At 38.3% G+C, this 15,402-nt stretch overlaps 6 protein-coding genes across 6 annotated transcripts; 1 reads left to right on the top strand and 5 right to left on the bottom strand. All coding sequences in view use genetic code 12, as the record gives it.

Annotated features, from left to right (window-relative positions):
- Positions 1 to 106: 106 nt before the first annotated feature.
- ALK3-A (N-alkane inducible cytochrome P-450, putative) lies at positions 107 to 1,723 on the bottom strand (the record flags this gene model as incomplete). Its single annotated transcript, XM_002421583.1, has 1 exon — positions 107 to 1,723. The coding sequence occupies one exon, from the start codon at positions 1,721 to 1,723 to the stop codon at positions 107 to 109; it is 1,617 nt and encodes a 538-aa protein (XP_002421628.1).
- Positions 1,724 to 2,663: 940 nt separating this feature from the next.
- On the bottom strand, positions 2,664 to 4,247 carry CYP52A14 (cyp52a14 (cytochrome p450), putative; the record flags this gene model as incomplete). The annotated part of the gene is made up of 1 exon (XM_002421582.1): positions 2,664 to 4,247. The coding sequence occupies one exon, from the start codon at positions 4,245 to 4,247 to the stop codon at positions 2,664 to 2,666; it is 1,584 nt and encodes a 527-aa protein (XP_002421627.1).
- A 1,068-nt stretch (positions 4,248 to 5,315) lies between these two features.
- PCK1 (phosphoenolpyruvate carboxykinase, putative) lies at positions 5,316 to 6,977 on the bottom strand (the record flags this gene model as incomplete). The annotated part of the gene is made up of 1 exon (XM_002421581.1): positions 5,316 to 6,977. The coding sequence occupies one exon, from the start codon at positions 6,975 to 6,977 to the stop codon at positions 5,316 to 5,318; it is 1,662 nt and encodes a 553-aa protein (XP_002421626.1).
- Positions 6,978 to 8,219: 1,242 nt separating this feature from the next.
- Positions 8,220 to 11,102, bottom strand: CD36_25210 (beta-n-acetylglucosaminidase, putative; the record flags this gene model as incomplete). Its single annotated transcript, XM_002421580.1, has 1 exon — positions 8,220 to 11,102. The coding sequence occupies one exon, from the start codon at positions 11,100 to 11,102 to the stop codon at positions 8,220 to 8,222; it is 2,883 nt and encodes a 960-aa protein (XP_002421625.1).
- An 888-nt stretch (positions 11,103 to 11,990) lies between these two features.
- Positions 11,991 to 13,352, top strand: CHT1 (chitinase precursor, putative; the record flags this gene model as incomplete). Its single annotated transcript, XM_002421579.1, has 1 exon — positions 11,991 to 13,352. The coding sequence occupies one exon, from the start codon at positions 11,991 to 11,993 to the stop codon at positions 13,350 to 13,352; it is 1,362 nt and encodes a 453-aa protein (XP_002421624.1).
- CD36_25190 (transcription factor with zinc cluster DNA-binding motif, putative) lies at positions 13,339 to 15,081 on the bottom strand (the record flags this gene model as incomplete). The annotated part of the gene is made up of 1 exon (XM_002421578.1): positions 13,339 to 15,081. One exon carries the CDS (start codon positions 15,079 to 15,081, stop codon positions 13,339 to 13,341), a length of 1,743 nt encoding a protein of 580 aa, XP_002421623.1.
- Positions 15,082 to 15,402: the final 321 nt, after the last annotated feature.

Below are 15,402 nucleotides of genomic sequence, written 5' to 3'. Positions count from 1 at the left end.
TTTTTACTTTTTGTCTTGCTCTATTGTGCGAAGTAAAAAATAATAGGCGACATTTTTTTATTCATTTATACTACCAATACATATATAAAAAAAAAACTACTTGCGTTTAGTACATTTCCACATTTGCCCCTTCTAAAAGGGAAAGAGTCAAACTGTTCATTAATTTAGGTGGGTAACAAGTTTCTGGATCCATAGTCAAATGGCCAAACTCTTGAAGTAACCTAACAGTAACATATGAAGCTTCTGTCAAAGCAAATTGTTGACCTAAACAAATTCTTGGGCCACCATTAAATGGTACATACGCCCATCCCAATTTTCTAGTTTCAGGCTCAAACCATCTCTCTGGTCTAAAGTCATTAGCATCGGCTCCATAGGTTTTGGTATCTCTGTGTGTTGCCAATACCGTGTACATAACTGATTGACCCTTTTTAACAACTATAGGTGACATACCATCGGGGCCACCGCCTCTGGGTAAAGTGGTATTTCTAGTAGCCGTTCTAAAATTGTGTGGCACCGATGGGTACAATCTCAAACTTTCGTTGATAACAGCTTTCAAGTATTCACACTGTTTCAAAGATTCAAATGTGATCTCATCAATACGGGCATCCTCGCCAGACCCAAACTTATTGTATATTTCTTCTTTCAACTTGGCATACACTGTTGGGTTTCGAGCCAACTCAAAAAACACAAACGACAATAACCCAGCAGTAGTGTCTCTGCCAGCCACTAAAATATTCAACAACTGATCTCTCAACACTTTTGGATCACGAGTTTGTTTTGCCAACTCGTACAAGAAAACATAACCTTTTTGATCATCTAATTCAGCTTTGCTTAAACTCAAAGCTCTTTGAACATAAAAATCAGAAAACTTGTGCACGGTAGCAATGGATTTTCTAAATTTAGACCCATTGCACAACCAATAAAACTGTTGCAATAAGAATCTATAAGCGTTGATAGTTTGTGAATAATTGAATGCCTCTGCAAATTCATCTCGACCTGCAAGATTCTTCACACTGGGTGACATGCCAATGGTTTCATCTCTCAACGATTCAACTGAACTGCCAAACAAAAATTCTGTCGACGAATCAACTGTCAATCGGAAAAACAATTCCTGAATGTCAAATGCTTTCCCCTTGTTCTTCCTAACGTGTTTGAAAAACACTTGCATATGTGGTTCCAAGATTTTGACATGAGAAACTTGTTCTCTAGCAAATTGGGGTCTTAACATGGATCTGCTGTGCTTCCAGCCGGCACCATCTAATGTGAAAATACCATCTCCTAACAACGAGTACAAAAAGCCATGACGGGTACCCAAAGAAAAATCGTTGAACTGGGTAGCCAATATCGCCTTGATATTCTCTGGGTCCTTGGTTTCAATCAAGTGCATACCAAATATTCTGAGTTCACCTGTTCCCACGTCTGCATTCTTGATAAAAAATCTGTTGCCCCAAAGATTATTGGCAAATTCCATTACTGTACCCTGTGACTTGTAGTAAATTAAAATCAATGGAGTTAACACACCAAAGGTGTAATCTTGGATAAAGTTGGTGACAGGCTTCGCATTAAACTTGTACTCCAAATACTTTGTATAAAGAAAGGTTAACACATTTAAGGCAATAAGAATACCTGGTACTAGGATATACCATTTGGTGAAATTTGCTTGTAAATACTCAACATAAGGATGAGCGATAGCAAGAATTTGGTGAACAAGCGAGGGGGACATTTTTGGGTTATTCTTTACTAAAATGAAAGCATTATTAGTAGCTGGATCTTATCAACCATATATATATCTACTCTTTCCCTTCACATGGTAATTGTTTTGCTGTTTAAGGAGATTGTTATAGAATCGTTGCAATAACCCCTCAATATAGACAAATGTGTTGCGAATAGCAAGGGGGGATTTTTTTTTTTCTTGCATAAATACACGAATATTCCTTAACAATAGAAGTGCTCATAATGTTGGTATCGCTAGTGTCTTCTTGGGTTTTCACATGTACTCCGTTTGTATAACTAATACTGGTATACGTCTCGGAGTGTTGCGGAGTTGTAGTGTTTATTGTTCTCCATCAATTGCGACGATCCTTAAAAAAAGTTAAATTTACCCCTCTCGGTGTGTTTGCCTGAAATTCTTGATACTAGAATGGCATGTAGGTAGATAATATGCATCTCTATGCACGGTCAGTTTGTCGATATAATCAAAATAATACACCAAGAGTTTGTGAATACGAGAAGATACTAGATAATAAATTGGAGCATCAAGATCATTCAAAGGATTTCTTGGTGGTAATGGAAAAAAAAAAAAAAAAGAACAGCAAAGCTTAACTCTAATGGTAGTGCCACGATTATGATCAAGTCTATTTTCTAGATCTGCAATTACTAATTCTATGGTAATGCGCTCTGTGTTTCTATCACATGCTTGTTGCAATATATGTATGCCAAATAACAACAGGGCACATATAAGGTTGTCAAATCAAACACAAGAAAAAGGCAATAACAATTGTCTTGCATACAAGTTTTGCTTCATTGTTCTAAGAAGACAAGACCCCAATCATGTGAAATTTACATTTGCAGGGTGTTCTTATGCCCCTAAACTTCTTTTTTTTTAAAAACAAACAATTATCCTTCTTAAAATACCTATATACCTATATAAATCTAAACCCAGCTTAATACATTTCAACATTTGTACCATCAAAAAGAGACATGGTCAAATGTGACATCTTTTTTGGTGGATATTGAGTATTTGGGTCCATAGTCAAATGGCCAAATTCTTGAAGCAATCTCACAGTAACATAAGAAGCTTCAGTCAAAGCAAACTGTTGACCCAAACAAATTCTTGGACCACCGTTGAATGGAACAAATGACCAACCCAATTTTCTGGTTTCTGGTTCAAACCATCTTTCTGGTCTAAACTCGTTAGCATCCTTACCGTAAACTTTGGTGTCTCTGTGGGTAACGTAAACACTGTACATGACAGTTTGACCTTGTCTCACCAAGATTGGAGACAAACCGTCAGGACCACCGCCTCTTGGCAAGGTTGTGTTTTTTGTAGCAACTCTAAAGTTTTGTGGGACTGATGGGTACAATCTCAAACATTCATTAAGAACAGCCTTCAAGTATTCACACAGTTTCAAGGATTCAAAACTAATTTCTTCAACACGAGAATCTTCACCTACACCAAACTTTTGTTCTATTTCTTCTCTCAATTTGGCAAACACTCTTGGGTTTCTAGCTAATTCAAAAAACACAAACGATAATAACCCGGCAGTGGTGTCTCTACCAGCGACCAAAATGTTCAACAATTGGTCTCTCAACACTTTTGTGTCTCTGGTTTGTTTTACCAATTCATACAAGAAAACATAGCCTTGTTGCTTTTCCAAACTTTCTGGCGACAATTCCAATGCCTTGTTGACGTAGTATTCAGCAAATTTGTGGACCTTGGTGTTACAGCTTTGGAATTCGCTGCTGTTCAATAACCAGTACATTTGTTGCATCACAGCACGAGAGGCCAAGTAATTCTGTGAAAAGTTGAAAGCTTGTGCAAATTCCTTTTTCCCATCAAAATCAACAGCTTCTAATGCCATACCAATACTTTCGTCCCTCAAAGATTCAACGGATTCACCAAATAAAAACTCAGTAGCAGAGTCAACGGTCAATCTGAAAAACAATTCCTGGATATCAAAAGTTCTGCCACCACTCTTTCTGACGTGCTTGAAGAATACTTGCATGTGTGGCTCTAATGCCTTGACATGAGCAACTTGTTCTCTGGCAAATTGTGGTCTCAACATAGATCTACTATGTTTCCAGCCAGCACCATCCAATGTGAAAATACCATCTCCCAACAATGGTGCAAATTGATTGTGTCTAGTACCTAAGGAAAAATCATTAAACTGGGTGGCCAAGACAGCTTTAATGTTTTCGGGATCAACAGTGGAAATAACTTTGACAGTGAAAATCGGGAACTGGAAAGTTGGAACTTCTGGGTGGGTGATATTTTTAAAACGCTCACCAGCAAAATCAATGATAGTACCTTCAGCTTTTTTGGAAACCAACAAGAATGGTAAATGGAACCCCCAATAGCCATCTGATTCGTTGTTTGTTGGTGCTTTGGCGCCAAAACGGCTTCTTAAGCTTCTAACATACAAGAAGTCAACCACCTGGTAGACAACAAACAAAGTAGGTATGATGACATACCATTTGGTGATATATTGTTGGATAATGTCTTGTATTTCTAAAGTTGAAACGGTCATGATGTGAATAATTATGGATTGCTATTCTCTATTGAATATTGATATTGCAATTTTTGTTCATATTGATAGTGGGGGTTTAATGGGATATTACATTGGTTATAAATACTTAGCAGAATATCTAGTTTAGTAGTGCATGTGCAAATGCGGAGTTTTTTAAACATGAAAGGAAAAAAAAAATCTAAAGATTTTAATTTTTTCCATTACCTTGGTAAAGTTTTGTGTATTTTCTTAGTTTTTTCTCCGTGCTTCACATTGCGGGTAGTAGTTGAAATTATATCATCACTGGCGGAGATAACCAGAAATATAAAATATCTTAGCACCGCTCCTGCTGCTGCTGCTGCTGCTTGCTTACTATCCGCAGCCGCTCATTGCAGCAACCATCTCCACATTCTGCAAGCTCTAGTCACACAAACTGTTCCTGTTACAACAGTATTATTTTGTTGACAGCATTTTTATATTACAATTAGGTGAATATCACAGGCTAGGTAATACGAACTTCATAACCTACTTTAAGTTATTTTCCGTCAAAAACAATTATCACAAGCTTCACGCCAGAGGATTATGAGACCAAATTTTATCAATGAAACAGTGCCTTGCCATTCTTTTGTAAAGCATTGTATTAAGGTTATTCAATTAAACTTATCCATTGTTGCGTTATCTTGTCAAAAAAGAATATCCGCTCCAAACAATCAGACATATTATGGCCGAGCCCCTTGTGAAATAGTTTGTTATCTCTAAATAGTTCTCAGTAAACCTCGTAATTACATGGCTATGCAACATGGTGAAATGAAATTTTGAGTTATGAGAATGGTTTCTGTGTATGATATGGTCTAGATTGACACGTTGTGGCTTTGATCAGCCTCTTTTTCTGATCTTGGGGTGAGACTTTTAATTTCTTCCTACATGCACCAGAGGTTGCCATTTCAATAACTCACGACTTCCTGTTTTTGTTGAAACCATTAAAAAATAAATATGAATATGAATATGAAATGTATGGAACTATATAAAAAAACATAAAGGACATGTCTTGATTTGTTTTTTTTTTTGGTATTTTTTTTTTGTTTCTGTTTATGCTTCTGGACCAGCAGCTTTAACTTCTTCAGTGGCTTGATCAGCGTATGTCTTGAAGTTTTCAGCAAACTTGCTAGCAAGAGATTTGATTTCTTTGTCGAATGAATCAGCACCTTGAGTCCAAGCCTTGGTTGGGTTCAAAATATCACTTGGAACACCAGGACAAGATTTTGGAACATTAAAGTTGAAAACTGGAACTTTTTCATATTCGACTTTGGACAATTCACCAGAGTGTATAGCATCCAAGATGGCTCTGGTGTATTTCAAAGGACATCTCTTACCGCCTCTAGCAACAGAAGAACCAACCCAACCGGTGTTCAACAACCAAGCGTTAGCATTGTGTTCGGAAATCTTGTCAGACAATTGTTGAGCATATTTCATTGGGTGCAATACCAAGAATGGTTGACCGAAACATGCGGAGAAAGTAGCTTGTGGTTCAGTAACACCTTCTTCAGTACCAGCCATCTTGGAGGTGTAACCAGAAATGAAATGATACATAACTTGTGCGTTAGTCAATTTGGAAACTGGTGGCAACACACCGGAAGCATCACAAGTTAACAAGATAATATTGGTTGGATGGGTGTCGGCCAAACATGGGATCTTGGCAGATGGAATGAAATCAATTGGGTAAGCACATCTGGTGTTTTCTGTGATTGATGAATCTTCGTAGTCAACAACTTTAGTGATTGGGTCGTAAACAACGTTTTCCAAAATAGCACCAAACTTGATGGAGTTGAAAATTTCTGGTTCCTTTTCAGCAGACAAGTCCAAACACTTGGCGTAACAACCACCTTCAATGTTGAAGACACCATTGTCGGACCAGCAATGTTCGTCATCACCAATCAACTTTCTGTGTGGATCAGCAGACAAAGTAGTCTTACCAGTACCAGAAAGACCAAAGAACAAAGTAATGTCACCTTTTTCAACCCCTTGGTTACATGAGGAGTGCAAAGTCAAAACCTTGTGCTTGATTGGCATCAAGTAGAACATAACAGTAAAGATACCTTTCTTCATTTCACCAGCATATTCGGTACCCAAGATAACCATTTCCATATCCTTGAAGTTGATTTCAACCGAAGTGGCAGAAGTCATACCTTTGGTGTGGATGTTTGCTGGGAATTGACCAGCATTGTAGATGGTGAAGTCTGGTTCGCCAAAGTTCTTTAATTCTTCTTCAGTTGGTCTGATCAACATATTGGTCATGAACAAAGCATGGTAAGCTCTAGCACAGATAATTCTGACCTTGATTCTGTATCTTGGATCCCAACCAGCATAGGCGTCAACAACAAACAACTTTTCTCTGGTTCTCAAGTAATCTAAAGCTCTTGATCTAGAAATCTTCCAAGTTAATTCGTCAACTTGTTTATTCACTGGACCCCACCAGATGTTGTGGGAGGAGGTGGATTCGTCAACAATTCTCTTATCTTTTGGAGATCTACCGGTTTTGTTACCAGAGTAAGCCATTAAAGCACCAGTGGACGAAATGGTAGTGCCTTTTTCTAATAAACCATCTTCATACAAGGTTGGAGGTGGAGCATTGTGTCTGATTACAGTGTCTGTATTAAGAGACAATTTTTGGACCAATGGGTCTTGAGTGGATTTGATAGTTGGGTGACCTTCGAAATTGATTGAAGATTCAACAGCAGTTGGAGGAGCCATGATTATTAATTATTTGAATGAGTTGGTAATTAATTCAAGAAGTAATGCAAGAAAAAAAAAAAAAAAAAGGAGACTTCTTCAAGGGGATTTGGGAGTGGTTTTATAGTAATTTAATCAGACCACATAAGTAGAGACGTATATCAACAAAAATTGTTGGAAATTTCCATTTCTATTTTTTTTAAGATTGCTTCCCTTGTCCCGGAGGCACATGAACAGCTTAACGCGCAACTTATTTTCAATGAAAAAAAAAAATCTGGGGTAGAATTGGTGTATAGGAATTATTAGGAAGTACATTCCGAAACTTACCGCTCAACCCGGAGAGAATTTAGTAGGTGCGGGGAAACGGAAGTGCTAAAAAATAAGAAAAAAAAAAGCAAGAAATCAGCAAATACGTACACATGTATTATTAAACGTAAGAAAATGTTTCAAGTGAGAAGGAGTGAACATTCGATTGTTGCTTAAGACGGCAACAAATAGAGAGGTTGGCAAGAAGCGTTTAGAACTAGGGGTTGAACCTGTTATTTATCATTCATCTGAACCTAAGAACGAACGAACGAACTGGTTGTTTCGGGTAATGGGGCAGGTCAGTCAGTCAGTCTAGACTTTATTACGGCTGGTCGACAATTTCTTTCTTTTTTTTTTTGTACTTTGTTTGTTTGAGCATAGTTTTGCGTCGATTAACTTTGAGCGATTTAATTTTTTTTTTTTTGGTTTTCTTAAACTTCCCATGATATTTTTTTTTTTTTTTTCCAGTGTTTCAAGAAATAGGAGAATAACACGTAATATTCCGGTCACTGCCTCGAGAAGTGGACAAGGCTTTTTTTATCTATTCAACACATAACAATAAGAACAAAAACTGAAAAGTCTAATTCTCCTAGTGCTACCAAGGAGGTGTAGATTGTTTGCTTTATCTCTGCTGTGTTGATTTGAAGTATACAGTTGGTGGGTGAATGGTTGTGTTAACTCATCGATTATCCCCTCTTTTTCTTGGTACACTGGATCTCCCGGGACTGCCATTGTTATGTTTGGTTGGTTGACGGCATTGGACCAAATAAGAGATTTAAGGTTTTTCCGGGGCACCAAGTAGTGTTGGTGATGATGGATGTTGCAGAGCAAGATATGTTACGTAGTAGTCGGCGATACCACTTGTTGTTCTTGGTGTTGCAACTTGTATTTCTTTTTTGCAAAAAGTTTGCAGAAAACGTACAGGAAAAAAAAAAAAAAAAAGATAACAACGTTTATTCACATTCCAAACTTATTTTCTACATTACTACTTACATCGTTATAACCGTAATCATCGTGATAAGACTTCCAAACTTCAAATCCTATTTCTTTAACCCCGCGCATAGCCTTATCTTCGGTGCTCACATCAGTCATTATGCAACACTGCATAGGTTCCTCACTCAAAGATGTTTTTAAAAACGTAATTGCACTGCAAATCAACCCGTATTTAAAAATCTCTGTTAGGTTTGAATACAGAGGATCAATGATGGGACCAGCAATACCACCAACTACTGATCTATTTTCAGAAGGATCGTTCTTTTCGGCAAACTCATCAATAAATGGATAAAACTTTGACAACTGAGAATTGCTGGTAAATATCACAATACTTCCAATGACACTTTGTGAAGTTGGTTCAAGGGCAAGAATGATCTTTACTTCGTAAGGAGAATTGATCTTGAGGTATTTTTCTGCCTCATTATATAGGCTCTTGATGTTTTTATATTCTCTTGCATCGTAAGATTCTGACTGACAACATCTTTCCATCATTTTCCTTAATTTACTTGTATCAGAACAAATATCAAATCTAACGCCAACAATCATAATTTCTTGCAAAATATTCTTCGGCACCAGCCAACTATCCACATTTGGCAAAACCATTACGTTCTTATCTGCTGAAGCTTGGATGTTCCAACCCACACCCTCGAAAAATGGTTTACTAATATTACCACCAAGTGAAATCAACGGGAACGAACTGCCTAATACGATTTCATTACATTTTCTCTCCTTTATCAAATATCTAACTGCTCTAACGTGCAAGTTCTTCCCAATGCTCTGCAAACGTTTTGATTTTTCAACTAATATGTAAGCAAGATGCCCGCACTTTGATTCATCAACCCATGTCAAAACAATCCCATATAGAATGTTCAATGAAGAGTTACGAACAACAAAGTGTTTTTGGTGTTTCGATGTCGAGCTCAACAATCCATCAAGCCTCTTATAAAACCCATCATTCGTGAGCTGATCGTTGTTTGTTCTTAATAACTTAACTAAACCTTGCCAGTCTCTTTCCATCAGAAACTCATCAACCAACCATCTCCTTTTAGGTTGATGTGCACTTGAGTGGATGTTTTTAGTTCTACCTTCGGCTACCGATTTCTTGTGTTTCGTCAAAAACTTCTTTTCTCCCGGGACACATCCTTCTGCTTCAAAATCGCCCATTAATACAGATGCCAAGTTCTCCAATGCATTATCGGTGTAGTCATAGCAGCACAAATATGCACTTCCAATACTCTTGTTGTAGAAAAAATCATAGGGCGACAGTGTGGCAACTATAATCAACGGCTTTCGTGGCTGAACTGGGCCCAATCCTTTGGTCAAAGTCTGTGGGTTGACTCCACACAATATGGAAACATACTTTACAATGCCAATTTGGTACATGTTTCTTCCTGCTTCACTAGTAAGGAAAATAACTATTTTGGATCGCTCAATTAAAGACTCGTGTAGTGGCGTCAATCCGTTGGCGGTGTATGTTGTGTGAAGGACATTATATGATTTTGTTTTGTTAATTGGATGGTTGGATAAAAAGTCACCGAATTTCTGAAACACTTCCTCTCCAGTAAACAATCGTTCAGTTGTATCTGTTTTTTTGCACGGGTATATAGGATTTAGTAGAGGCGTTAGCAACAAAATAGAATCAACTTGGTTGCCACCTCTAGCACTTAGATGCTTTGCGATAGGTAAGGTTCCATCAAAATCGCGTATCAATGTAATTGATTTTCTGTAAGCCAATGAAGATAGTTGCTGATGCTGTTCCCACAACACTGGATATTCGTTTTTGAACAAGGTTGGTGGTAGTTTAGCTGATACTTCACCTTCAGGGAAAATTTGTGCCCAGCTTGGTAACCTTGTCTGCAATTTTTTTATCCGTTTCAAGCTTTTTATTAATGTCTCTTCATCTAAATTCCCGTTGACCACCGCCTTTTTGATCGAATCAGTAGCTTCGTTTTGTAATGCCATGTCATGACACACCATCACCAAATCACAGCCGGCATTAATTGCCAAAATCACACCCTGGCCTAACCCCACCGAGTGGTAAAGTGCCTCCATCTCTAAGCATTCACTAATAACAAATCCATCAAAACGCAATTCTTGTCGTAGCAACTGGTTAATCACAATCGGAGAGAGACACGCATGTGTTTCGTCTGGACTAATATTCGGTACACCACACCCAGCAGCACTTATCCCATCTAACAACCCTTCGTTGATCAACTCTCCAAATGGAACCACATTAAAATGCTTCAATTGCTCTAAAGAATCACCCATCATCGGTAGCTCTAATAATGAATCAACAGCAGCGTTTCCAATACCAGGAAAATGTTTCCCCACGGTAAACAACCCCCCATCCTGTAAACCTCGGGCACACATACGTCCATATTTTACTACATCTTCAATAGTAGTGCCGAAACTCCTGACTCCCACCAACTGATGTGATAGTTTTGTCACCACATCCAATACGGGGCCCAAGATAATAGAGAACCCTATTTTTTTTATTTCAGTTGCTATTGCTCTCAGGATCTCATACACCAATTGAGGATCACCCGTCGCTGCTAATGCCATCGCTCCAGGATACTGAGTTAGGAAATCTGGGTCAAACAACGAGTTCATCATCCCACCTTCCTCATCTATGGCGAACATGATGGGATACGTATATCTTCCCTCTGTCATCGCAATATACTGAAGATCCTTGATTAATTTCGACATCTGCTCCACATTAATGGCATTCTTCCGTGATAATATCATGGCTGATACATGGTGCTCAACGATTAGATGATAGGCTTGGGGGGTAACTGTTGTACCTTGAAATCCCCCACATAATAGTTGCCCAGCATAAAATGTGGACATTTTTTTTTAAAAAAAAATTTCACTGAATTGGGGTGTGTGTGTATGGGTATAGGTTTACCTAGATGGATATGTTTAGTTGGATTGTTTTGGTTTTGAGATTTTTTTTTTTTTTTTTGTGGACAAACCACACTACTAGAGCTTAATTTCCCCACCAACAACTGAATCAAAAAAGCAGAAGTAAAAAATATAATGTGTCACTACCATGCTTTAGTGGGGTTTCTAGTGAAGCACTTATATTGGCAGAGGGCCATTAGTATTACCTAGTATAACGTCTCTCAGAAACAATATTCCATCCTAATTAGGATAATGGAAATAGAAGAAAGTCAAATTCTCTTAGCCAAAAATCGACACAAAATCTATGTAACCTAATTGGGAAAAATATTTTTTTTTCTATTTTTTCGATTGACAATTGATGGATAAATCAAGTTGCAAAAAAAAAAAATATCAATAATCATTACCACTTCAACGAATACTCAAAACACCAGTTTTAAAACATTTTAAAGGAGAAACCAACAGTTAAACGTATTTCTGACGCCGCTAGCTCCAAAAAATCAAATTAGTTACGAAAGGATTGTTTGTTTTGGTTCACCAAATATTACGCGAAAAAAAAAAAAATCCGAAGGAGAGGGAAGAACCTTAGAAAAAAAAACCCGAACTAACGAGGCCTCATCAAAAACCTGCTTCCTATTTGAGTAATTATATGTAACCGTAAAATGACATTGGTTACGACAGGTTACCCTCTTGTGGAAATGTTTACATAAACATGTCCCTGGCAAGCATGGGCAATTCAATTTTTCATACTCCCCCCTTTCAATTGTATCTTATAAAAGTTTTGGTTTATGTCCCTGTGCCCCCATTTTTCTTCCAAGATACACAACAACAACTACTATGATTCCCAATATTATAATACTACTTGCTATATCTATTGTGGCATCTGCGTCAAATATTGCAGCATACTGGGGACAAAATGCTGGAGGAAATCAACAATCATTGGGAGACTACTGTTCTTCTAGTCCTGCCAGCATCATAATACTTTCGTTCCTTGATGGGTTCCCCAATCTTCTGTTGAACTTTGCCAACCAATGTTCGGAGACATTCAGCAGTGGCCTTGCCCATTGCTCTCAAATAGGTTCAGATATCAAATCGTGTCAACAACAAGGCAAGACCGTTTTACTTTCACTTGGCGGGGCCACTGGTAACTATGGATTTTCTTCCGATTCAGAAGCAGTTCAATTTGCAGGAACATTATGGAATAAATTTGGTGGTGGGAAAGATTCCGAAAGACCTTTTGATGATGCAATTGTTGATGGGTTTGATTTTGATATCGAGAATAAAGACCAGACTGGTTATGCAGCTTTAGCAACACAATTGAGAAAGTACTTTGGTACTGGATCCAAATCTTATTACTTATCAGCTGCTCCGCAATGTCCGTATCCTGATGAATCTGTCGGTGATTTAATGTCCCAAGTCGATTTAGATTTTGCATTTATACAATTCTATAACAACTACTGTTCCCTCAATAAGCAATTCAACTGGAACTCCTGGAGCAACTATGCCAGGGGGAAAAACATTAAACTTTATTTGGGACTTCCCGGGTCATCGTCATCTGCAGGCTCAGGATTTGTTGGTTTGTCAACTGTTCAAAATGCCGTGGCTAGCATCAAGGGGGATGTGAATTTTGGTGGTATATCTGTTTGGGATATTTCCTCAGCAGAAAATAGTGGATACCTCAACCAATTGCACCAAGCGTTGAGTGGATCAGGAAGCTCAGTAGCCCCTTCCAATAGTTACAACCCATACCAATCTTATAACCCAAACACACAACTCACAACAACCTATGGTGGAAGCACTGCCACCGCATCGGCCTATGTGTCAGTGGGGTTTACAGCGGGAGCTACACACAGATCTACAACCACCAATGGACTTTTCGCTTGGATAGATAGTTTATTTGGCTCATCTCCCACATCTCAATCCTCTGTTGTGCAACAAGCAGCTGCTACTGCAACACCAAAACCCACGGCGTCAGCATTCGATTGGTTTGGTTGGTTTGATGGAACAACCACCTCTACTACGCTACAAACTGTTTATTCAACTGTCCCAGCGGATCAAACAGTGTACATGACACTAACAACCACCGTGGGTAGCCAATCCTTATTCAACAAAAGAGATGTTGTTGCTGAAGCCAAATCTACAAACTTGCAAATATGCTGGTTGTTATTTATTCCACTAATTGCTCTTATATGTTCATAGCATCATTCCAGTCAGGGAAGATATTTGGTAGATCCAAATTGTTCATAAAATCTAGAATAGGTGCCTCATCTAATACCAATAAATTCAGAATATCCGGTTTCTTTTCTATATTCCCGTAGTCACGCATCTTGAAACGCAACTGATCGTAATCTGTAGACCTGGCAAAGACTTCTTTCATCTCTTTCAACGTGTTGATCCAACTTTTTCCCAACCCCCACGAATCCAGCCACGAAAACAAAGTTTCCAAATTATCCTGGGCCATTCGTTGGTATTTCTTTATGACATCCCCGTTGAAATGAGTTTTCATAACTTTTTTAGGATATGCGGCAATATATAAACAAGTAGAAGCAGTACTGAAAACATGGAAACCGGTAAACGGAGCAATAACCATCAAATTCAAAGGTTTAAGCAATTTAGGGATCTGGTCTAGCTTGTCCAACGCATCAAACAACACAGTAGCTTGTTGTTTCCACCACCCTGGGGGAGACGCTTCTGGTGAAGCGTAAAAGTATTCTCTGTTGAGAAATACCCGGCATAACAATAGCAATCCACTAAAGTATGCAAAATCAGAAGCTGAGCCACCAGCAATGTGTGCTTGCAAATTAAACTCATTAAACTTGAGCTCTGCCGGTAATTTTTCCTCAAACTCATCTAACTTTTTAGAAAGCAAATAGTAGGGAGATGTAGACTCCCACGGCGGTATTTTCTCTAGTTTGGCACCGGTGACTCCAACCCAACGAGATATTTCCCTCCATGTCTCGAACAACACAATTTGATATCCACACAATGACAAGCCAACCAATTCGCCATTTCTAAATGGCTGCTGCTTTCCTACTCCAAATATGAATTCCTTTTCGTTACAAGGTAGTCTCACTTTGATTTCGTCCAATGAAATGCAAGTGTGGCTACTGCGTCCGCTGGAGTTGCAACGATCCATCATGTACACCGACCACATGGCCCTTCGTTTCATTTCCATGCGAATAAAATTTTCGGTTTCGGATAGCCCAGTTTCCGGTTTAGGTTCGTCGTCCAAACCTAGAATCAAAGCCATTCTAGCAGCAATTCCAACGTACATATAACTTCGTGAAGCATTACCTTCACCCCATTCGTGGCTACTCAAAATGCATAATGCTTGCACACGTTCGATCGAAGGCTCGTCAAACCGTAGTAGTTTCCGGGCATGCCATCCAAAATATTTAGAAGCATTTGACGCAAACCCAGGTGCTGCAACACTATTAAAAGATGGAAAAAACGACTCTGCTTCTGATTCATCGAATTCACCAAATATTTTTGGCATTTCCGGATGTAACCGAGCACACAAGGCAAGGATTGCCAATAGCACTACAGGATCAGGAATGTTTTTCCTTGGTCGATAATCTTGTATGTATGTCAGTGGGTCGAACTCTTTTGATCTTAGAAATTGGAAAAAGGAGGGTTTATGGAACAAAGGAAAAATTCCTTTGTATTGATTCTCGAAAAATATTTCTGCAGTTTCAATTATTAGTTTCTTATCTGGTAGAAAAACAGTTGACTTGGGAGAAGTCTTTGATGCAAACTCTTTGGTCAACTTTCGTTTCTTCAATTGGGATGTCTTTAAGGTATAGGTACACTCCAAGTCCAACGATGCACACCGATGACACCGTGTTGAGTCTGAGTTGTTGATACATTTTATTTTGCTGGAACGACATAGATTACAAGCAACACTTGCTCGAGGTGTAGTTGATGACATGGATAGGAATGAAAACAAAATCCAAAAAAAGAAGAAAAAAAAAAGTGGAAATCCACTCCAATTATACTAAAATTAAAAACTGTGGATTATCACGAAATAATTGCTGCACATTTTGCAATACCACAGAAACACACAAAACTGGTCCAGCACAAGAAAAGTAGTGTAAACACATTCACGTCTAGATCTGAATATAGTATTGCCTTCAAAAGTCCCTAAATATCAAGGATCTGAGTGAAGAATCCACCTTCTGGAGAAAGAACTCATAACTTGACAGTTTTGTAGTGATTATCAGAAAAAAAAAAGTGATCAAAAAAAAAAAAA

The sequence above is a fragment of the Candida dubliniensis genome, chromosome R (assembly GCF_000026945.1).
Source record: "Candida dubliniensis CD36 chromosome R, complete sequence".
NCBI lineage: Eukaryota > Fungi > Ascomycota > Pichiomycetes > Serinales > Debaryomycetaceae > Candida > Candida dubliniensis.
This window is presented reverse-complemented; position numbering and strand designations above follow the sequence as displayed.